The following is a 24,590-nucleotide window of genomic DNA, read 5'->3' as shown; positions in this document are numbered from 1 at the left end:
TTTAATGGCCTTGCAGATTCAAAGCCTGGCTGCTTCCTCCTTGGGGGCATCCTTGGTTGGGAGGTGTTAGCTGGCCCTAATTGTTTCCTGTCTGGATTTCCCCTGTTTTCAGAGTGTTGTTCTTTATGTAGGCTTTTCCTTAATCCTTCCTTATTATCCAACATTTTCGCTTATCCAATGCTTTTATTTTTCAGTGATTTGTTTTGGAGGAGGGACGCCAAAATTTTGTTCGCCTACACTTGAAAATTACCTTGGGCCGGCTCTGGGTATGGGTATCAAAGATTCCAGTGAAATCTTGGAGAGTCTAGTCCTCTGGAAACCAGTGCAGAAGACCTTTGGCTCTCTGATGTTTTGGACCTTATCTTCCAGAATTCTGAAACCAACAGGATCAGAAGGAGAATGGATGCTGAAGTCCAAACTGAAGTCAACGGGATTAGGAGAATGGATATTGAAGTCCAAACTACACATTTTTCTCTTTCAAATTGAAATCATGTTCCTATCATCTCAGACAATTTCCAAGTACAACATTCCCTGTTTCCTTTTCCTATCGTCAGCCTCCAGGTTCTTTTTTCTCCCAAGCGGATCTTAGAAAAATATTCCTACAAATAGCCTCTTAATAGCTTGAGATTCTGGGAGTTGTCGCCCTCAAAGAAACTTTTAAATCCTCTGATATCGTGAGTCACTTCCAAGCTTTGCTAGGTGGAAAACCCAAACTGCCAAAATCACAAAAAGAGAAAACATTTAGGAATCAAAGAAAAAAAAACAGCGGAGAAACATGACTCATAGTACCTGAGATATTTTATTACATCAAATGCATTTTGCAACTAACATCGCTTTCTCTGTGCCCTTTGAAGCAAAAACCAGAGGAATCTACATTAATGTATATATTAAATGGAATTTTTCATAAGCATGTAGAGGTATATAAAATAGTATCAAACCATTTTTTTTTTTTTTTGCAATACAGGTTAAGTGTCCATTATTCAAAATCTCTCCCAAATTCTCTGCATGGGTTGTGGATATAGTGACAGCGTTGCTTTCTGGTGGTTCAGTGTCCACAAGCTTTGTTCCATGCACAAAATTATTAATGTATATGTATAAGATGGGCATGAAACGTCAGTGTTTAGACTTGAGTCCCATCTCCAAGAAATCTCAGTACGTGCACATATGCAAGTAGAGGCATTGCAAGATCCAAAACATTTCTGGTCCCAAGCATTTTGGATAAAGGGATATTTGACCTGTATAAGAAAATGTGCTCTCCTGGAAACTAAACTGGATCGTTCCTTCTTTCTTTGGTAATGTGTAATTTATTCCTAGTAGGCAATTGCCATAGATGGTTGCCGAAAGTGCTGCAGAATCTCTAGACAGTCAATATGATTGTCTCTTTTGTTCAGGCATAAGTGCCTATGCATATTGTGTAGCCAAAACAGTACAGTTGGCTTCCAACTGTACCCCCCAGGATCAAGATAGCACCATGATTTACAGAAGTACAAATGATCTATGAAAATAGTAATGTTGCTGGTGGTAGGAAGAAGATACTCTCCAAAGAAAAATGGGGTGGGAACCATGAGGCCCCTAGAGTTAGCTGAACTACCACTTCCAGCAGCCTGAACCATCATTAATGGGAGCTGTAGTTCAAGCACATCTGGAGGGCCACCTTATTCCAACCCTTGCTTGACTTGGTTCTAACTAGAGTAGGCCCACTCAATGGGAATTCAACACGTAGATAAACCCTCATGAATGGGAGCCGTAGTTCAAGCACATCTGGAAGGCCACCTTCCTTGACTTGGTTCTAACTAGAGTAGGCCCACTCAATGGGAATTCAACACGTAGATAAACCCTCATGAATGGGAGCCGTAGTTCAAGCACATCTGGAAGGCCACCTTGCTTGACTTGGTTCTAACTAGAGTAGGCTACTCAATGGGAATTCAACACATAGATGAATGGGAGCTGTAGTTCAAGCATATCTGGAGGGCCACCTTGCTTGACTTGGTTCTAACTAGAGTAGGCCCACTCAATGGGAATTCAACACGTAGATAAACCCTCATGAATGGGAGCCATAGTTCAAGCACATCTGGAAAGCCACCTTCCTTGACTTGCTTCTAACTAGAGTAGGCCCACTCAATGGGAATTCAACACATAGATAAACCCTCATGAATGGGAGCCGTAGTTCAAGCATATCTGGAAGGCCACCTTCCTTGACTTGGTTCTAACTAGAGTAGGCCCACTCAATGGGAGTTCAACACACAGATAAACCCTCATGAATGGGAGCCGTAGTTCAAGCACATCTGGAAGATCACCTTGCTTGACTTGGTTCTAACTAGAGTAGGCTACTCAATGGGAATTCAACACATAGATGAATGGGAGCTGTAGTTCAAGCACATCTGGAGGGCCACCTTATTCCCACCCTTGCTTGACTTGGTTCTAACTAGAGTAAGCCCACTCAATGGGAATTCAATACATAGATAAACCCTCATGAATGGGAGCTGTAGTTCAAGCACATCTGGAAGGCCACCTTGCTTGACTTGGTTCTATCTAGAGTAGGTCCACTCAATGGGAATTCAACACATAGATAAACCCTCATAAATGGGAGCCGTAGTTCAAGTACATCTGGAAGGCTACCTTCCTTGACTTGGTTCTAACTAGAGTTAGAACTAGAGTAGGCCCACTGAATGGGAATGGAGTCAATGCTTTCATTGGGACTAATGGTAAGATTTGGACAGGATTGTGACTTTTAGTCATAGAATATAGTCATAAGGTTAGTTTGGAGGGTAGGGTGACAGGTGACATGGAATGGCGTATACTAGAAGAAGGCACAGTCTTGCTTGATCCTTCCATTGCTGGGTTGACTTCAAGTATTCTTAAGGAAAACATAGTCATTAGGCAGTAGAACAACCTGACATTTATCAACATGATTTGGACTAGACAGGAGGCTCACACTCTTCTCCCGTTAATCTCCCATCTCACACTTCAACGCATTTGTATCTTTCTAGTAGAAGATGTAGGACTGAGCCTATTTTGATCCCATCCCGAGGTCTTCATCTCCCCCTTGATTACCCTAGTTTTTCATGTTTTGAGGGCTCTATCTCCCCATGCTGTGACATATTTAAGAGGGGTGTTGTGAAAGGTTTGTAATTTGTCCCCTGGAAAACCTGTGGGCTCACTTCATTTTGCTTACTAGGGGAAAGGCAACCGGGGTCCCTTTTGAGAATAAGCGCATTCCCGTTGGGACCCTCGTGGCTCTCTCGTGGGGCCACCATGCTCTCCTTGCACCTCTTCCCAACCAGATAAAAGGCTTCGACGAGGCTGAGGAGGATGCAAATGCAGGCCGTGACGATCATGAACAAGGTGAACATGTTCTTCTCGGTCGGCCTAGCGATGTAGCAGTCTACCACGTTGGGACAAGGTGGAAGGGAACATTTCACCAAGGGGGGAAGTTTGTAGCTCGGGTACACTCGGTAGAAGATAAAGAGGAAGATGATGTCCACAAAAGCTTTGAAGAGGAGACTGAACAAATAGGTCCACCACAGGCCCCCACGCTTCTTGCCCGGCGGGTAGCGGGGCCGAGAGTCCCGTCCCTCTTTCTCCAAATATTTCTTCAGTTTGGCCTCCCGATAGGCCACGTGCATGACCACCAGCAATGACGGACACGTGACCAGGATGAGCTGCAGGGCCCAAAGGCGGATGTGGGAGATGGGGAAGTAGAAGTCGTAGCAGACGTTGGGGCAGCCTGGCTGCTCCGTGTTGCAGTCAAAGTCCTTGGAGTCATCTCCCCAAACCTTCTCCGCCGCCACTAAGTAGACAAGGAGGCGGAAGATGAAGACCACCGAGAGCCAGATGCGCCCAAAGGCGGTAGAGTATTTGTTCACCCCGCCAAGGAGATCTTCAAAGCCTGACCAGTTCATGGTTTCTGGTTTCTTCTATTAAAAATGCCTGAAAAGAGACAGACCACGAAGTTAGAAATGTTGCAAGAGTCACCACTTAATATCTAAGGAGCTTATACTTGGGTGAGAGTCCTGGTTGGCTTATATTTGGGTCATCTTATACTCGAGAATATATGGTAGATTTATTATTTTTCTCTATTAATATTGGTATTATTACATTTATTTTTTTTGCTACTATTACTGTATATACTCAAGTATAAGCCTAGTTTTTCAGCCCTTTTTTTAAGTCTGAAAAAGCCCCCCTCGGCTTATACTCGGGTGAAGGTACTGGTTGGCTTATATTTGGGTCAGCTTATACTCGAGAATATATGGTACATTTATTATTTTTCTCTATTATTATTGGTATTATTACATTTATTATTTTTCTCTATTATTGTTGCTACTATTATTGTATATACTCGAGTATAAGCCTAGTTTTTCAGCCCTTTTTTTAAGTCTGAAAAAGCCCCCCTTGGCTTATACTCGGGTGAGGGTCCTGGTTGGCTTATGTTTGGGTCAGCTTATATTCGAGAATATATGGTACATTTATTTTTTTTCTATTATTATTGGTATTATTACATTTATTATTTTTCTCTATTATTGTTGCTGCTATTGCATTTATTTTACTCTATTTTTATTATTATTAATACATTTATTATTTAACTCTGATCTTATTTTTATTATTATTATCTTTATTATTTTACTCTATTTATTACTACATGTATTATTTTCCTATATTTATTATTATTATTATTATTATTATTATTATTATTATTATTACATGTATTATTTTATTATTATTAAAAGGATACATAAGCACATTTACATTGAAGAAGAGGAGAATAATGATTGGATCAGAGTCGGACAGTCTTATCTTAAATTTGAGCTTTATGTAAATATTCAAAAACATTTAACCTACTGATGCCTCATTTAATGTAATTTTATTGGTACAGTAGAGTCGCACTTATCCAAGCCTCGCTTATCCAAGTTTCTGGATTATCCAAGCCATTTTTGTAGTCAATGTTTTCAATACATCATGATATTTTGGCGCTAAATTCGTACAGCAATTACTACATAGCATTACTGTGTATTGAACTACCTTTTCTGTCAAATTTGTTGTCTAACATGATGTTTTGGTGCTTAATTTGTAAAATCATAACCAAATTTGATGTTTAATAGGCTTTTCCTTAATGCCTCCTTATTATCCAACATATTCGCTTATCCAACATTCTGCCGGCCCGTTTATGTTGGATAAGTGAAACTCTACTATATTTGCATTACAGAGTTATAGCAATTTTATACACTCTTGCCAGAACGTTCTCCGTACATGTCTTATGCTTGCAACTCTGTTGGAAAAGGCCACCCTACTGGGATCTGTGAGCATCATCCGAAAATACATCACACAGTCCTAAACGCTTGGGAAGTGGTCGACTTTCAATTTTGTGATACAAAATCCAGCATATAGATCTTGTTGCTGTGTCATACTATGTCTTTGTGTCGATGATGATGATGATGATGATGATGATGATGATGTGTTGCCGAAGGCTTTCATGGCCGGAACCACAGGGTTGTTGTGTGTTTTCTGGGCTGTATGGCATTCTCTCCTGACGTTTCACCCACATGTATATACCTCACAACCTCTGAGGATGCCTGCCATAGATGTGGGCGAAATGTCAAGAGAGAATGATTTTGGGGAATGGCCATATAGCATGGAAAACACACATCCCCCAATATTATTATTATTATTATTATTATTATTATTATTATTATTATTATTATTATTATTATTATTATTATTATTTGATACAAGATAGATATGCTGGATTTCGTATCACAAAATCACAAGTTGAACACTTCTCAACCAGTGCAGTTGGTCCTGGTGGTGATCGGCACATTGGGTGCTGTGCCAAAAGATCTCAGCCGGCATTTGGAAACAATAGACATTGACAAAATTACGATCTGCCAACTGCAAAAGGCCACCCGACTGGGATCTGCGCACATCATCCAAAAATACATCACACAGTCCTAGACACTTGGGAAGTGTTCGACTTGTGATTTTGTGAAACGAAATCTATCTTGTTTGCTGTGTCATACAATAAAATAACAACAACAACAACAGCAACCTATGTAGAGTGTTGCATTTCTGGAGAGAAGGCAGTTCTCTGTTGCATTCTGAGGAAGCATTTTTTGCAGCTGATCTTTGAACTTTCCTGCTGGTAAGTGAACTAAAATACTGTCGGAAGTACAGAAGAAAGTAATACATCTCTAAGAACGGAAGAGTAATGGGATTCAATAGAAGAAAGGCAGGAGTCTTTGAAACGTGCAACGGAAAAATGGGGACAAGAGGAGGGTAGGAAATGTAACATTACAGAGCTTTCTGATGCTCCCTCTTCAAAAGCCAACGAGACTAAGAAACTCGAACAAAAACCAAGTCGGTGAAAACACTCAAAGGCTCGAGGAAGAGCGAGGGACGCAAAGGTGATTCATCTTTAATCCTTCTAACCAGCCAGGGTTTACTAATTCATCACAGACCAGGCACTCGGGAGGAACACAACATCAGAATTTCCATGCGGCTTCCGATGGAATATTTGTCTAATCCCAAATTTTGGTTCCAGTTACAGCCAACGCTTGGGAAGCGAGAATGTAAACCCTCCCTTCTTTCCTGCAGTAGATGAAAGAACTTTAAAAACATCTCTTTGTGACTAACAGGGTTATTTTTTTATGTTTGAATTTTGCAAGAAGCTTTCTTGTAATTCTGTACAAGAGGAGGTACAGTAGAGTCTCACTTATCCAAGACTCGCTTATCCAAGGTTCTGGATAATCCAAGCCATTTTTGTAGTCAATGTTTTCAATATATTGTAATATTTTGGTGCTAAACTCATAAATATAGTAATTACAACATAACATTACTGCGTATTGAACTACAGTAGAGTCTCACTTATCCAACATAAACGGGCCAGCAGAACATTGGATAAGCGAATATGTTGGATAATAAGGAGGGATTAAGGAAAAGCCTATTCAACATCAAATTAGGTTATGATTTTACAAATTAAGCATCAAAACATCATGTTATACAACAAATTTGACAGAAAAAGTAGTTCAATACGCAGTAATGCTATGTAGTAATTACTGTATTTACGAATTTAGCACCAAAATATCACGATGTATTGAAAACATTGACTACAAAAGCAAGTGGATAAGCAAGTGTTGGATAAGTGAGACTCTACCGTACTTTTTCTGTCAAATTTGTTGTATAACATGATGTTTCGGTGCTTAATTTGTAAAATCATAACTTAATATGGCATTTAATAGGCTTCTCTTTAATCTCTCCTTGTTATCCAACATATTCGCTTATCCAACGTTCTGCCGGCCCGTTTATGTTGGATAAATGAAACTCGACTGTATTGGCAAACGCAATAATTATTGTATATACTCGAGTATAAGCCAAGGGTTCCGTACAGGAGAAAAGCAGGATATGAATAATATATTAAATAAACAAAACAAATTACCGTATATACTTGAGTATAAGCCGACCCGAATATAAGCCGAGGCACCTAATTTTACCACAAAAAACTGGGAAAACATTGACTCCAGTATAAGCCGAGATACCAATAAAATTACATTCATTGAGGCATCAGTAGGTTAAAGGTTTTTGAATATGTACATAAAACCGTAATTTAAGATAAGACTGTCCAACTCTGATGAAATCATTATTCTCATCGTCTTCAACATAAATGTGCTTATGTATCCTTTTAATAATAACAGAGTAAAATAATACATGTAATAATAATAATGTTTCCATCCTGCTGCGAGGCTTCTTTCATGTCCCCGCAAGCTAGAGCTGACAGATGGGAGCTCACCCCATCTGGGGGATTCGAACCAGCAACCTTCAGGTCAGCAGTCCAGCTGGCACAAGGGTTTAACCCATTGCGCCACCACAGTAGGAAGACGCCAACAGAGCACGGTTTCCAGATAAATGCCCTGGACTCTACTTAGGAGTACATTTATACATTCATAGTACATTTATTGTATGTGATCTCATTTGTTTTATGACTTGTTTTATTGCTGATTGTCTTGTTTTATTGTTGTGTTTTTGATATTGTCTGTTGCCTGGGCTTGGCCCCATATAACTGCCCCCAGTCCCCTCTGGGAGATGGGGCGGGATATAAAAATAAAATTATTATTATTATTATTACTTTATTATTATTATTTTATTATGACACAGCAAACAAGACAGATATGCTGGATTTCATATCACAAAATCACAAGTCGAATACTTCCCAAGTGTCTAGGACTGTGTGATGTATTTTCGGATGATGCGTGCAGATCCTAGTCGGGTGGCCTTTTGCAGTTGGCAGATCGTGATTTTGTCAATGTCTATTGTTTCCAAATGCCGGCTGAGATCTTTTGGCACGGCACCCAATGTGCCCATCACCACCGGGACCACCTGCACTGGTTTCTGCCAGAGTCTTTGAAGTTCAGTCTTGAGGTCCTGATAGCGGCTGAGTTTTTCCTGTTGTTTTTCGTCAATGCGACTGTCACCTGGGATGGCAACATCAATGATCCAAACCTTTTTCTTTTCCACAACTGTGATGTCTGGTGTGTTGTGTTCCAGAACTTTGTCAGTCTGGATTCGGAAGTCCCACAGTATCTTTGCATGTTCATTTTTCAAGACTTTTGCAGGTTTGTGATCCCACCAGTTCTTTGCTGCTGGAAGGTGGTACTTGAGGCATAAGTTCCAATGAATCATTTGGGCCACATAGTTGTGCCTCTGTTTGTAGTCTGTTTGTGCAATTTTCTTACAGCAGCTGAGGTGATGATCAATAGTTTTGTCGGTTTCCTTGCACAGTCTGCATTTTGGGTTATTATTATTATTATTATTATTATTATTATTATTATTATTATTATTATTATTATTATTAGCAGCAGCAGCAGCAGAAGAGCCCACAACCCAGCAGGGTCAGCTTATTCCATTCTGAACCATATAAAAGAACATGCAAGACTATGTAAGGGAATATCCGCCCTTAAGAAGATTAAGTACAGAGCATAAAATTATCCATCTGCACCATCAGCCAAAGGGTGGGGCCCATGGTTTGCTTTCAAAAAATCCCCAGCTAGGCATTTTCCTAACCATGCAATGGTCTTCCATTAGAACTTGTCCAGTCTCCAACTATGCTCAGACTTATCTGTATGTTAAAAAAAACCCCCTTGATTCAAGCAAGCTTGTTTCCTATTCCATTCAATTTGACATCTATTTCCCGCACTCCATAAATTATTTGCGTCAATTTGGGCACGATGTATTTGTACATTATAGGTATTTTATGTTTTATACATGTGTACTACTTGGAGATGTTTGGAACCATAAATATTTGCACATATTTAATAAGTAAAGGCTCCAGCTCGGACTGGGGAAGATCGTATCTGAAGCCCTTTGAGCTACTGTCAGTGGGGAAAGAAAATGCTAACCGAGATGAACCAGTTCTGTTACTTGGTATGAAGCAGCTTCTTTTATCCCTTTGTTGTGCAGTAAAATCCAATATTTAGCATCTTCTTGACTGGTCCAAACTACAGTAGACCCATTGGATCCATGGTTGAACGGTGAGTCAACATTAGGGTTGGAAAGAATATTCGAAATTATTCAAAAAGTGTGTAGAAACATTGTCAATAATTCTGTACTGGGAAGGATCCTTGCAGTTCAGGACCTTTTCTCACCAAAATGTTGTTGTCTTGTGCAGAAAAAATATACTGTGTATACTCGAGTATAAGCCTAGTTTTTCAGCCCGTTTTTAAGGACTAAAAAAGTCCCCCTCGGCTTATACTCGGGTGACGATCCTTGTTGGCTTATATTTGGATCAGCTTATACTCGAGAATATATGGTACATTTATTATTTTACTCGATTATTATTACATTTATTATTGTACTCTATTATTGTTGCTACTATTACATTGATTTTACTCTATTTATTATTATTATTATTACATTTATTATTCTACTCTATTTATTATTACATGTATTATTTTTATTTCTGAAATTTCCCACCCTCGGCTTATACTTGAGTCAATGATTTCCCCGTTTATTTGTGGTAAAATTAGATGCCTCGGCTTATATTCGGATCGGCTTATACTCGAGTATATACGGTATTTCTAGAACTTGGCCATACAGCCCTGAAAATGCACAACAACCCAATATTATTTGTGCTGGAAATAGCAGAAAAATCGGTTTCATCCCTAGAAAATGTTGTTTTCTGTGCAGAAAATGCGGCCCACGTGGACTTATTTACCATGGAATTTGCACTTTGGTGATCTGTATAGAAAATAACAATTTGTGTGGAGGAAACAGCATAGAAATACTGTTTATTGTGCAAAATAACTACATGTGAGTTTTGCACAAAATAGGTCCTGAATTGTGAATATTCTGCAGATTTTGAAAACTTTCCCGCAGCAAGGAGAAAACGGTGAAAATTACCTGTTGCACCTTTTGAGAAGATGTTTAGTGGAAATCGCATCCTTAACATAGGAAAATTCAATTAATTCAAGAACAATAGGAATTAGGCCATATTTTGAATGCATATGCCATCAGTTGGAAGCCCCTCCCCATCACCAGCTGATGCTCTGGGGCCAATATACAATATAATATACAATAATGTATAATAATATATTGTATATACATATAATATTGATAATAACATTATAATGTAATACAATATAATACTAATAATATAATAGCATTAATAATATGTTATATATTGCATGTAATATTATTAATAATATATAGTTCATTATAGCAATATATAATGCTAATATTGTGCTATGCTAATAATATAATATATTGTATGTACATATAATTTGTAAGCTACTCTGAGTCCCTTTTGGGGTGAGAATGGCGGGATATATATGTAGTAAATACAGTAGAGTCTCACTTATCCAACATAAACGGGCCGGCAGAATGTTGGATAAGTGAATATGTTGGATAATAAGGAGGCATTAAGGAAAAGCCTATTAAATATCAAATTAGGTTATGATTTTACAAATGAAGTACCAAAGCATCATGTTAGACAATAAATTTGGCAGGAAAAGTAGTTCAATACGCAGTAATGCTATGTAGTAATTACTGTATTTATGAATTTAGCACCAAAATATCATGATATATTGAAAACATTGACTACAAAAATGCGTTGGATAATCCAGAACGTTGGATAAGCGAGTGTTGCATAAGTGAGACTCTACTGTAAATGTAAGTAAGTAAGTAAGTAAGTAAATAAATAAATTGTCCCCGGTTCAGTCCTCATCATCTCCAGACGCAGCTGGAGAAAACTTCTCTCTAAAATTTTTATATTGAAATGAGTCATTTGCGGCCTTCCAGATGTAGACCACAATTCCCATGCTTTACCACCAGCGATGCTGGCTAGGGCTGATGGGAACTGTAGTCCAACAACATCTAGAGGACAATTAATTGCCCAACCTTGACGTAGATAGCACTCATCTAAATCTGGAATCGAGAAGAGTGAATTTGGGGAAATCTAACTCACAGGATCCCTTAGTACTCATTAGGCATGTGCAATCCATGAAAAAAAATGATTCAATACTCGCTTCTAAAGTAGGGGTGCTGGTGCTTTGTTTCTAAAGTCATTTCTGATTTTTGAACAAAAAAATTCAAAACTTTACAAAAATTTGGAATATTCGTAATTAAATCGTTAATGGCGGATGCGCATGCACAATGGCGAAAAGCAGCACTGGGGAGAGTTTACAGGACTCTCCCGCCCTCATTTTCAAGAAGGAACGTATGGAGGGACGTATGGAGGGATGTATGGAAGGACGTACAAACCCCTCCCCTTTCACGAACGTGCACTACAATTGGTCAGGGAGGCAAGCCCAAGCTTTGTTTGTAAAAAACTTGGCTTTTTTTCCTATCCAATTGCGAAGCCATTACAAAAATTGGCTATAACGCTTCGAAATTGCGAGTTAGATCCGACATGATAACCCGCGTCAGAACCACGTTCGCAAGTGGGAATAGATCCGAATATATTCTGATTTACGAGGATTCCGAGATATTTGCACATGCCTAATAGCTATACAAGTTTGGGGATTTTGGGAGTGGCAGAGAGCAACTTTGCCAGACCTAGCAAAAGGTAACCATGATCTGACTCAGGATGAGGCAGCTTCCCTACTCGTAGTATTTGCCAACCTATGAATAACCCAGGGCAGAGAGATCTGTTAAATCATCAAAACGAGACAGAAGCGACATGGTGGAACCAAAGAAAGAGCCAGGAGGATTCTGGTGGAGAGGACAATAAGGGGGAAATTACGCTGCTCTATTGTCAAGAATTCCCGCTGGCCCTTGATCTACAATCACCTGGCTCATCACCATTATTTAACTCGTATAAAGCCCTGACACTTATTTATGCATTTAAATGTATTCATTTATTTCCCAGGCACTTCCATTATTTCCTCTCCTCATATTTCAGTCATTAGTCCCTGACAGGGCTCCACTCTTCTCTGTTTTGGGAAAGCACTTTCACGTTGCCAAGCGCCAACCTTTTTATCTTCTCTAATTTACGGCATGCTGTACTTCCCGATGCTTATGGCACTTGATTGCCTCTTCTTCACATGATTGATCATTCCTCGTCCCTCTCTGAGCCTTCCAGGTATTTTGCTGTTCTTTTGCCCTTCTTTTCAACCCCTCCAAGAAGGAGAGAGTGTCCTTCCCGGAAGTAGGAGTGAGGGACAGAAGTCTATTTTTCTCTCCTATGGACCACTTGACCACACATCTATATATATAAAAGAGTGATGGCATCAGGGCAGCGGACAAAACAACAAAACTACAGGCCCCCCAACCTCAAAATTTGACAACACAACCCATCATCCACGCCTCTAGGTTGATACAACAAAAACAAAAGAAAAGTAAAGTCCTAATTAGAGGGGACGGAATAATTGTTTTTATCCAATTGCTGCCAGTTAGAGGACTAATCTCTGCCCACTTGGTCTCCTAGCAACCCACTCAGCCCAGGGGACAGGCCTCTTCCACAGATTATCTAATTTGCACTGGATTATATGGCAGTGTAGACTCAAGACCCTTCCACACAGCTATATAACCCATTTATAATGGACTTAATGCCAGGAGAAAACCTTTACCTTTTACCTTAACTACCACCAGTTCCTCAATACTTTATTTCCCATACCACCATACTTCACCACAGCAACGTGTGGCTGGGCACAGCTGGTCAATAATATAATACATCTGGCTTTGTCTACAGTCCCTCTCAAAATGATGATGGGAAGTAATGTTGATGTTCTTTTTGTCACTATGTGGAGAGAGATTGCAGAAGAAAATTGAGTTTTTTCTGCATTTGAGGGTTTTCTGTGCGGTTTTGGTGCAAACATTGCTAAAATGGTGGCAAAGCATCTGGACTGAACCACAGTTCCCACATCCTTGATTTAAAGACCTTCCAAAAGGACTTGAGTTCTTTACTATTTTACTTGCCTCTGGATCTTAGACTTATATTTAGACTTCCGGCCCAGCCTACCTGTCCAAACGTATCTCCCCCTACAAACCACCTCGGAGTCTATTTTCTATTTTCCAATACCTTTGCAGGTTTGTGATCCCACCAGTTCTTTACTGCTGGGAGGTGGTACTTGAGGCATAAGTTCCAATGAATCCTTTGGTCCACATAGTTGTGCCTCTGTTTGTAGTCTGTCTATGCGATTTTCTTACAGAAGCTGAGGATATGGTCAATGGTTTCGTCAGCTTCCTTGCACAGTCTGCATTTTGGGTCATCAGCTGATTTTTCGATCTTGGCCTGAATTGCCTTTGTCCTGATGTCTTGCTCCTGGGCTGCAAGGATCAGGCCTTCTGTCTCCTTCTTCAGGGTCCCATTCGTGAGCCAGAGCCAGGTCTTCTCCTTATCAGCTTTTCCTTCAATTTTGTCAAGGAACTTTCCATGCAATGTTTTGTTGTGCCAGCTGTCAGCTCTAGTTTGTAGTGCGGTTTTCTTGTACTGATTCTTTGATTTTTAAAAAATTATCATCATCATCATCATCATATGTTTTTATGCTTTGGACCCTATGTAGTGCCATTTGTAAGCCACCTTGAGTCCTCCCAGGGATAGAGAAAGGTGGAATAGAAATATGGTAAATAAATGAATAAACAAACAAACGAATAAATAATATTTCCAATATGCTCCAATGGGCTTGATTTATTGGTGGTTATTTTCCCACTGTCTCCTCCTACTTTCTCTTTCCCTTCTACTGACTTCTGTTACCAGAAAGTGAATTCAAATGCAAAAGTAGTTTGTACTCCGTTAACAGGAGCGAGAGTTAAAGAAGGAGGCAAAAGCTTGTCCTTCCCAGTAGACTCAGGCAAAATCAAACTACTGCACCTTCTCTTAACTTGCATGTTCTTCTTCATTAATCATTTTTGACATCTCGACCACGCTCTGGCGTTGCCTGGCAATGCATTTTGCAGTTTTCGTGCGTTTCCTTCCATTACGATTAGGTTCATTTCACAAGAATGAGCAATTGCCAGGGATAGCCTTACACAAACAGCGAATAAAACAAGTTGGTGGGAAGGATGAATCACTCTCTGTGTTAGTACCATCTGTATCAGTAACCCTCCTACAGTCCGTTGGCAGTCTAGCATTCCCACAGCAGGGCGATCAAAATAAATCCAAATATTTTCCAGGTAAGTACATGTCCACTTACATCTCTCACAAAGCCTACTATTGAAGAAAATACAGCTAGTATGCAATTAACCCCGAACAGGAGCAGCTGAGTTCGAACCAGGTGGCTGAAGAAAGGTAGCACAAAGGATGTGGTATTAAATAAGCATTGAGGTCACATCCTGGCATGGGGCAATGGAATGTTGTAGGACTTGGACGCAGTGTTCCAAACAAATTGGATGCTCCTACATTTCGCAGCAACATTCAATTAAAGGCTGCCTGGCTCAAAAGCGAAGAGGAGGAAGGTGCGGCCGCTTAATCCGGAGTCACTCCCAGATCAACAGGTGTAAACAAGGGGCGATTAAATAACAAAGCGGCACAGCACCGAAGTGTGCAAAAGTGGGGTCATTTTTTGCGGGTTCTAATTGGACAGGCTTCTTCATGAGATGGAATTGCATGGACCGTATACTTTTTTTGGACTACAACTTCCAGAATGCCCTGTCTATTTGGCTGAAGGATTTTGAGATCTGATATTGAAATGGACGATGTTTTCAAACTCTGATTTTTGTTCTTGTACAAAAATTAATTTCCAAGGACCAGCAGAAGACCCTCAAACTGGACATGAAGTCAACACCCATCCTCACCTAGATCTAGATGTTCTACTTACAGTAGAGTCTCACTTATCCAACATAAACAGGCCAGCAGAATGTTGGATAAGCGAATATGTTGGATAATAAGGAGAGATTAAGGAAAAGCCTATTAAACATTAAATTAGGTCATGATTTTACAAACATCATGTTATACAACAAATTTGACAGAAAAAGTAGTTCAATACACAGTAATGCTATGTAGTAATTACTGTATTTACGAATTTAGCACCAAAATATCATGATATATTGAAAACACTGACTACAAAAATGCGTTGGATAATCCAGAATGTTGGATAAGTGAGACTCTACTGTACTTTTTTTGGACTACAACTTCCAGAATGCCCTATCTATTTGGCTGAAGGATCCTGAGATCTGATATTGAAATGGACGATGTTTTCACACTCTAATTTTTGTTCTTGTATAAAAATTAATTTCCAAGGGCCAGCAGAAGACCCTCAAACTGGACATGAAGTCAACGCCCATCCTCACCTAGATCTAGATGTTCTACTTATTTATATAATGAATATAAGAACCTTCTTCTTGTAAACATTTAAATTAGGCAGATCGCCACACCAACCATCCACAGCAGATATGTTTGACAACAACACCCACCTTGCGGGGTGTGCCAGCTTATGTCTACCTTAAAGCTCCAAGTCACGATGCCTTGAGTTCCTTGAGCAGCTTGTTATTTCTGGTTCTTCTATCAACAGATTAATCTATACTGTAATCTTGACCTATTTAATATGATGAAATGACTTTAAGGTTCTTAGTGGTTCAGTTTAGGGCACCAAATAATTCTCAGAAGAAGTATTACTAGATTTGGCCGTGTGGCCCAGGATGATGTCCCAACTGGGATTAGCTGGAGACCTTCTGGCATCCCACAAGCAGGAAATTAATAGGGTTACTAGGCTGGACTTGGGATGGGCTTCCTGAAAATGTCAACCTTAACAGATCTCAGCCATGATGAGGGACCACAAAGCTCCATCAAGAGGGTGGAGGGACCTATACTTCCTTACCAAAACCCAACTTTCAGCCACAGCTGTCCCTTCTCAGCATGGCCATTGCTTCCCCACAAAGGGTGTGTAGAAGAACATCCAGCTCTTTCTTTTGTACCAACTCTGCAATGCCCTTCCACCTTCAGCTAGTGTTGGAGGAACATGTCTGTAGACAAAAGTTAATGGTTTGGAATACCTTCATCCCATTTGATGGAGCTTCACAGTACCTTCTCCACCTTGGAGGTCTACTGAGCTTGAGAATTTGAGGAGCTTCAACCCAGATCTAATCTGGCAACCCTACATGACAAAGAAGTGGCTGTCAAACACAACTTAGATTGTTAGAACACCCTGGACTTCACAGTGGTTAATAGTGACACCCACGAAACAGAAGGGTTTCTGGTCCAAGAATATCATAGAGTTATGTTGGATGACTTCAAAAATGCTTAGAAATGCCATATTATGTGAGATGTAGATATGAAACTGGATGCTGATCTATAATGGATCTACACTAGTGTGGACTCACCAGTTGGAGCCCAGACCATGTTTTCTAAGTCAATGTGAATCCTGAATTTAGAAGTCCACATAATCAATGGAATGAACAGTGTGACTCCTGTGTCCACGGAACTGTTATCCATGGTTTCATTCATCCATATCTGACAAAGTATGGCCTTTCTAGGTCCTCAAAGCATGACACTATAGTATTCATGAACTTGAAGTATTTTCTTTTAACAAGGTTCATTATTATCCACAGTTTTGCATATCCGCATACAGTCCAGGAACATATTCCCTGTGGATACAGGGGTTTTATTGTGTGTTGCTGTATCAGGTTCTTCTGAATTAAGGAAGAACAACTGTATCGAAACCTGATTAACTGGAAGGTTGTGCTTCTGTAAAGTGTTGAAATTCCTGAATGACATATAACCATTGCACTTCTGGTCCTGTATTATTCATGTATGAATCCTAAAGCAAATCTAGGGAATCTGGAAGAAACCAGGGAACCTTGAAAATTTAGGAAGTGGAAATTCTTGTGAAGAGTTAGATCTGAATTTATAGCTATGACAGATTTAGAATGAATGAGCTAGAAGCTAGATCTCCCTGTTAAGGCGACTGATGCAATATTGCAATATGCAATATTAATATAGAATCATAGAATTAGAGCTGGAAGGGACCATGGGGATCATCAAATCCAGCCCCATGTCATGTAGGAGTACCCAACCAAAGCACTCCCAAAAGATGCCAAGCAGACCTCCATTAAAGAACCTTGTCACCAGGCAATATATTCCATGCTCAAATTTCTCTTATTGTACATTTTTTTCCCTGAATGTTTTGGTGGAAGCTTATTCCAAAATGTACCCGAAAAAGATATTTGATTTCACCAGCCTAGACTTTTCTTATTTTCTTTTAAACTTTTAAACCTTTTATTTTTTATTTTATTATGTTTATATTATTATTATTATTATTATTATTATTATTATTATTATTTTATTATGACACAGCAAACAAGATAGATATGCTGGATTTCATTTCACAAAATCACAAGTCGAACACTTCCCAAGTGTCTAGGACTGTGTGATGTATTTTCGGATGATGCACACAGATCCCAGCAGGGTGGCCTTTTGCAGTTGGCAGATCGTAATTTTGTCAGTGTCTATTGTTTTCAAATGCCGGCTGAGATCCTTTGGCATGGCACCCTTATTTATATTATTATTATTATTATTATTATTATTATTATTATTATTATTATTATTATTACCTCCAATTTTCTTATAATTTCTATTTTGATAGCCAAGACCTTATAAAACTACAACTCCCAGGTTTCCATAGCATTGAGCTATGGCAGATCAACGACATTAATTCAACAGTGTAGAGGCACACAAAATAGAAAAAGAAATTTCTATCATAAGGACTCTACTTTTTCTGATGCCACAAAAGTACATGCTAGGATTATCTTTAGTCTCAAAAATGCTACAAGAATATTTAGGGATTAGCTTTAGCAAGCCTTCCCTTCCCTTTCTCAATTTCCTTTCTGTTATTTTTCTGTTTCCAATATACAGGCAGAAGGCAATTGAATCAAGAGCAAGAGTTTCCACCATGGGTGGTTCGGTTTTTTGAAGCTACGTTGGCAGTAGATTGAGCCAATTTTAGCAGGATGGTCAATTTCAAATGCTAGAGGAAAGGAATGACGTGGCATGGTGATTATAAACATCATTCTTAGATTTGGATACTAGTTGCAGAGTTGAAGTTATAGGAGAGGTGGAAATGAAGCCACTGTCCTCCCTCCAAATAAGAATCTCTCCAAATAAGAATGTGGGTCTCTGCAAATGAACTTTTCCTTGAGTTCCACATTCCTAGCACTGATGTAACTAAAAATTTCAGCACAGTACTTCGAACATAACTACTACTGTAAGGCCCTAGAATAAGGATGAGATACATAGATCGTTGGGTATTGTGGGGCTGAAATCCTCTCCATCCCAATCAGCTATATCATCTTGGGATGCAGTCAGAAGTATTGTAGATTGACTACATAATTACATCAATATATTTTTGTAATGCCTCCTGTCTGAGCCCCCTCAACCCACTTTAAGAACTAGTCATTGGGTAGGGTAAGTCCCTTCACCTTCTCCTCCAGTAACCAAGGCTATAACAAGGACTTACTATAGAGATCCTGCTTCTGATTGATATAGCTTCGGTTGCTGCTGGACATGAGTGACAATGTTTTCCTCCTTGCATCCTTATTATGTTTGTTTGTTCATGCCGTTGTATGTTGTTTTGACAACTGACTGTTTTGTACATTTTGGAAACCACCCTGAGTCCTCTTAAGGAGATGGAGCGGTATATAAATAAAGGGTTATTATTATTATTATTATTATTAATATTATTTTATTTTATGACACAGCAAACAAGATAGATATGCTGGATTTCGTATCACAAAATCACAAGTCGAACACTTCCCAAGTGTCTAGGACTGTGTGATGCATTTTCGGATGATGTGCGCAGATCCCAGGAGGGTGGCCTTTTGCAGTTGGCAGATCATAATTTTGTCAATGTCTATTGTTTTGAAATGCTGGCTGAGATCCTTTGGCACAGCACCCAATGTGCCGATCACCACCGGGACCACCTGCACTGGTTTCTGCCAGAGTCTTTGAAGTTCAATCTTGAGGTCCTGATAGAGGCTGAGTTGTTGTTGTTGTTGTTGTTGTTGTTATTATTATTATTAGAAACCAAATGGATATAATGTTGTTGAAGGCTTTCATGGCCAAAATCACTGGGTTGTTGTGAGTCAGGAGAGAATACTTCTGGAACATGGCCATGAAAGCCTTCAACAACACGATATCCAAATGGATATCGTCTTGTTGAAGGCTTTCATGGCCATGTTCCAGAAGCATTCTCTCCTGACGTTTCACCCACATCTATGGCAGGCATCCTCAGAAGTTGTGAGTTATGTTGGAAACCAGGCAAGTGGAGTTTATATATCTGTGGAATAATGTCCAGGGTGGGAGAAAGAACTCTTATCTGTTGGAGGCAAGTGTGAATGTTGTAATTACTCACCTTGATTAGCATTTCTAATCTTTACCTTGATTACTTCACAACCTCTGAGGATGCCTGCCATAGATGTGGGCGAAATACCAGGAGAGAATGCTTCTGGAACATAGCCATTCAGCCCGGAAAACTCACAGCAATCCAAATGGATATCCTTAAGGTGGATATATCTTAAGGTGGGCTGAGGTGGCATTCATGTAGATATACCGTAAGACTATGAACTCTTAATGAATACACAGGTCATACATACACTAGGTTATGAAATAGATAATTGCACTACCAAATTCCAGCCAAATTTCAAGAGGAGTTCTATTAAATGACTTCACACGGTGCAGGCATGGCTTAGGCTTCTGGATTTTAATTGCCAACTCATTTGCCAAATGACATTTTTGTTTGCCCAATGACACTTTGGCTCTTGGATGCCACATAATGTTCAACAACTAAATCTAATTGCCAATGCAGAAATGTCCAGAAGAATGAGCCCATCTGTCCACTCATACTGAAATGGCAAGTGTGCCTTTATTCAATCTAATAGCTTCTCCTGAAAAGAATAAACAAGGAAAAAGGGTCTTGAGGCCCTCTAAAGATGGTTGGATTGCAACTCCCAGCATTCATCACCATTGGTTTATCCTGCTAGGATTGAAGAGAGGTGCAGTCCAACCACACTTTGAGGACATCATGATTCTTTCATCAGATTTAGACTCTCTAGCAACATCTCTAATCATCGTATTGTTAAAGGCTTTCATGCTGCGATCACTGCGTTGCTGTGAGTCTTTCGGGCTGTATGGAACATGGCCATACAGCCCCAAAGACTCACAGCAACCCAGTCTCTAATCGTCCATTAGTTTTTCACTAGAAACCTGAGAAAATTAGCTTCACATGAACTGCCAGCATCTCCCATCCTTCAGCCATGCTCTCCAAAATGCAATAAAAGTCAAAAATTGGATTAGTGGTTGTTAGATGTGCATACACAAAACAATGTTTGGCATGTTGGGGGGCTGTGCATCTTTGTATCTCTCTATTTTCTAGTCCTTCTACTGTTGTCCAAAATCTATTGCTGATTATACACAATAAATAAATAAATAAAAATGAAATTTCATCTTGGGAGTTACTCACGCACATATTAATGGTCATCTACTGGGATTTGTGTGCAAATATGCTGACTAGCCAGATATAGTTTCCAGAGTGGCATTTTTTTAAAAAATAAAATAAAATAGGAAATAAGTCTTTCAAGTTACTACCCAATGAGAAGAGGATATATGGCCATTTTTGTTGTTGTTGCTTATGCTGATGAAGCCTACGGTGTGTCACTTGGAACTGCCAGCCTTTCTCACCTTGGCTACAGAGTGACAATAAAGAGAGATATGGAAACAAAGTTTTGTAGGGTCTGATTCATCTGAATGTATAATGAATATCCAACATTTGCCCCAAATTTGTTCTCTTTTCCTCTCCGCCTGTCAATCCAGATTGTGAATTTTACTTATTGATTTCTTGTATACAATAACAACATCAGCAACACTTGTTCTCCCCAATATTGAGCTTCTGACCATTTTCCAATCAGGTTTCACAATCCAAGACGCTTTTCGTGAAAATTCGACATTTTCTAGAAAAAAAACCAAAATTTCCCCAAAAGGCCTTTGACGTTTAATTGTTGTTGGATTGATCTATCTGCCCATTCTATAATAGCCCCATTCTTGATGTGTTGCCATTGTTATACTGCATTTTATTGTCCATTTCAACTGTGAAATTACCTTTCCCCATTTCGGCACATTCTGCACTTGGCCCGGGATCTATGAATTAGTCTCCTGTTTTTAAGATTGTATGCTTCATGTTGATTTTAATGATTGTTTTTTTACTGATGTTGATGTTTTTATTGGGATAATTGTGTTATTGCTTTGTTATTGATATTTGGTTGTTGTATCGGGCAAGGCCCCATGTAAGCCGCCCCGAGTCCCTTCGGGGAGATGGGGCGGGGTATAAAAATAAAGTTGTTGTTATTATTATTATTATTATTATTATTATTATTATTATTATTATTATTATTATTATATGCAAGGATTGTACATGTAAAAATCTACAGTTAGCATCCTGCCATTTCATCCCAATTTACAGTAAACCCACAGAGTCAATTGCAAAGCCAACAAGCAGGTCCAAGCAATTGATTCAATAGTTCTATAGGAATTGGGACTAACAATAAAATTTAGGCTGATGTTTGCCAAAAAGGGAGTGTTTCCTTCTTTTGCTGCTGACAATAGGAAAAAAACTTCTAATCTTGCTCAAATACAAGTGAAAAATTTGACTGTTTTCCCTACTAGAGTGTCTTGTTGTGTCATGACATTGTTTCTAATCGAGGATGAGAAAACAGTGGAAACTGTGGAGCATGTCTTGTTGTACTGCTCTTTTTACCGAGACCTTCGTAAACATTTTATAAATCCAATTTTAGTTTACCAGGGAGATCTGTAAGGTTTTATGTTGATTATCTTTGGGCAGACCAAGACCCCAAAATTACTGCCAAGGTTGCTAGCTTTTGTGCAGCAGCTATAGCTTGTCGGTGCAAAATGTTGCCGAGCTTTTAGTAGGTTTTAATATTTACTTCAGCATTTACCTTTGCCATTTTAGCATATAAATGTTTTATATCATTTTAACTACCACATTCAATACTGTGTTTTAACCTTGTTCTTCACTGTGTTTCTTAATATCTAATTGCATATGTTTCTATGCTATTCTGATGCATGTACATTTTATGTTGCTGGTCATCGACTGTAATAAATAAATATATAATATATACCAGGGGTCCCCAAACTAAGGCCCGGGGGCCACATGCGGCCCATTGAAGCCATTTATCCGGCCCACACAGCACAAAGGCAGAAGGGAGTTGGGCTAAATGACCCAAGGGTTCTCCTCTCCTCTTTTATTATTATTATTATTATTATTATTATTATTATTATTATTATTATTAACATTGAGGTGGAGAGGCCATCTGTCAGGGGTGCTTTGCTTGTGCTTTTCGTGCAAAAAGGCAGAAGGAGGTTGGACTCAATGGCCCAAAGGGTCTCTTCCAACCTTTATTATTATTATTATTATTATTATTATTATTATTATTATTATTATTATGACACAGCAAACAAGATAGATATGCTGGATTTCCTATCACAAAATTACAAGTCGAACACTTCCCAAGTGTCTAGGACTGTGTGATGTATTATTATTATTATTATTATTATTATTATTATTATTATTATTATTATTATCATTGAGGCGGGGAGGCCATCTGTCAGGGGTGCTTTGCTTGTGCTTTTCGTGCAAAAAGGCAGAAGGGGGTTGGACTCAATGGCCCAAAGGGTGTCTTCCAACCCTTATTATTATTATTATTATTATTATTATTATTATTACACAGCAAACAAGATAGATATGCTGGATTTCATATCACAAAATCACAAGTCGAACACTTCCCAAGTGTCTAGGACTGTGTGATGTATTATTATTATTATTATTATTATTATTATTATTATTATTATTATTATTATTATTACTGCTTGGTGGTCAACTATAGTTTAGCCCTCCAATGGTCTAAAGGATCGTGAACTGGCCCCCTGTTTAAAAAGTTTGGGGACCCCTGATATATACCAATCTTTTCCAAATACTTTCCCTCTTCCTTTTTTCTCTTTCATTCTCTTTTCTCCCTCTCTCCTTGCTCTCTTTATCTCTCTCATACATATATAGACTCTACAGACTCCACAATAACTCTTCTCATTTTTGCATGCTTTTGGTCCTACAAAATTCCAGGTGTTTCCCTTTTTTTTTTTTTTTTTTTGCAAATTGATACTTTCACACATTTGGCTCGATTTCAGCTGCCGTCGGGCTCCGGCATGTCTTTAACTTGCCTCTTTCAGTCTGCAGAGCCTTGTCCCCATCCCCACAAGTAGTAAAATCTGTTTATTCAGCATAAGCCACCTTCCCAGGGAAGACTCAACAGCAGATTTTTTTTTTTAGTGTGAAACTGAGCACTGGCATTGAGAAAAGACTCCACAGCTCAGCTTTGGATGAGTTTTGGCTCTTGTCCCTCTCCTGTTTCCTACTCCCACTTTCTCCCAACAATATCTCCAAAGCTTAGTTGAGACAGGGAAGGATTTCTCCTCTCCTTTTCCTCAACAGAAGAGTTCAAAGGCATTGCTCCCCTTCCTTGCCATGCTTACCTGGTGGGAGTCCTGTCTTCCTTACAGACCCTTCCTCTCTCTGCTCCTTCCATGTGCGGCATTGACACTCTCTCCTCTCAGTTCGGAGCCATCAAGCTTTTTAGGGCTCCTCCCGGCACTCCAGAATGAGGAGGAGGATGAGGTGGTGGAGGTGGTGGAGGAGGAGGAATATCCAAAGGGAGCATCCCAGGGGTGGAGCTGGCTTTTAAAAGTCACTTCCTAGCACACCCTTCATTGCTTGTTTGCTGCCAAGGCTGGAGGAGGCAGAAGGCTGGAAGCAAATGTTGGGAGTGTTTCAAGAGTGGAACAAATCTTCTCAATGAAGAGCGTCAGCACACTTGCAATGAAGTTCTAGAGTAGGTTCGGATAGCCTAGGATTGAATGCAAAGATGGATTTGTCTGGAAACAAAGTCTGAAATCAATTTTATACTACAGTAGAGTCTCACTTATCCAAGCTAAACGGGCCGGCAGAACCTTGGATAAGCGAATATCTTGGATAATAAGGAGGCATTAAGAAAAAGCCTATTAAACATCAAATTAGGTTATGATTTTACAAATTAAGCACCAAAACATCATGTTAGACAACAAATTTGACAGAAAAAGTAGTACAATACACAGCAATGTTATGTCGTAA

The 24,590-nt window shown here is 39.3% G+C and overlaps 1 protein-coding gene across 1 annotated transcript; it reads right to left on the bottom strand.

Moving 5' to 3' along the window:
• Nucleotides 1–780: 780 nt before the first annotated feature.
• On the bottom strand, nt 781–24,329 carry LOC100560092 (gap junction beta-5 protein). The gene is made up of 2 exons (XM_008121748.3): nt 23,957–24,329; nt 781–3,930 (listed from the first exon to the last, which is right to left on the bottom strand). Exon 2 carries the CDS (start codon nt 3,900–3,902, stop codon nt 3,051–3,053), a length of 852 nt encoding a protein of 283 aa, XP_008119955.1. The 5' UTR covers nt 3,903–3,930; nt 23,957–24,329; the 3' UTR covers nt 781–3,050.
• Between the last annotated feature and the right edge of the window lie 261 nt (nt 24,330–24,590).

The sequence above is a fragment of the Anolis carolinensis genome, unplaced genomic scaffold, assembly GCF_035594765.1.
Source record: "Anolis carolinensis isolate JA03-04 unplaced genomic scaffold, rAnoCar3.1.pri scaffold_10, whole genome shotgun sequence".
Lineage (NCBI taxonomy): Eukaryota > Metazoa > Chordata > Lepidosauria > Squamata > Dactyloidae > Anolis > Anolis carolinensis.
This window is presented reverse-complemented; position numbering and strand designations above follow the sequence as displayed.

Bases quoted from the DNA above. Each gene is read 5' to 3' on its own strand.
- LOC100560092 (XM_008121748.3), bottom strand. From the start codon at position 3,902: ATGAACTGGTCAGGCTTTGAAGATCTCCTTGGCGGGGTGAACAAATAC.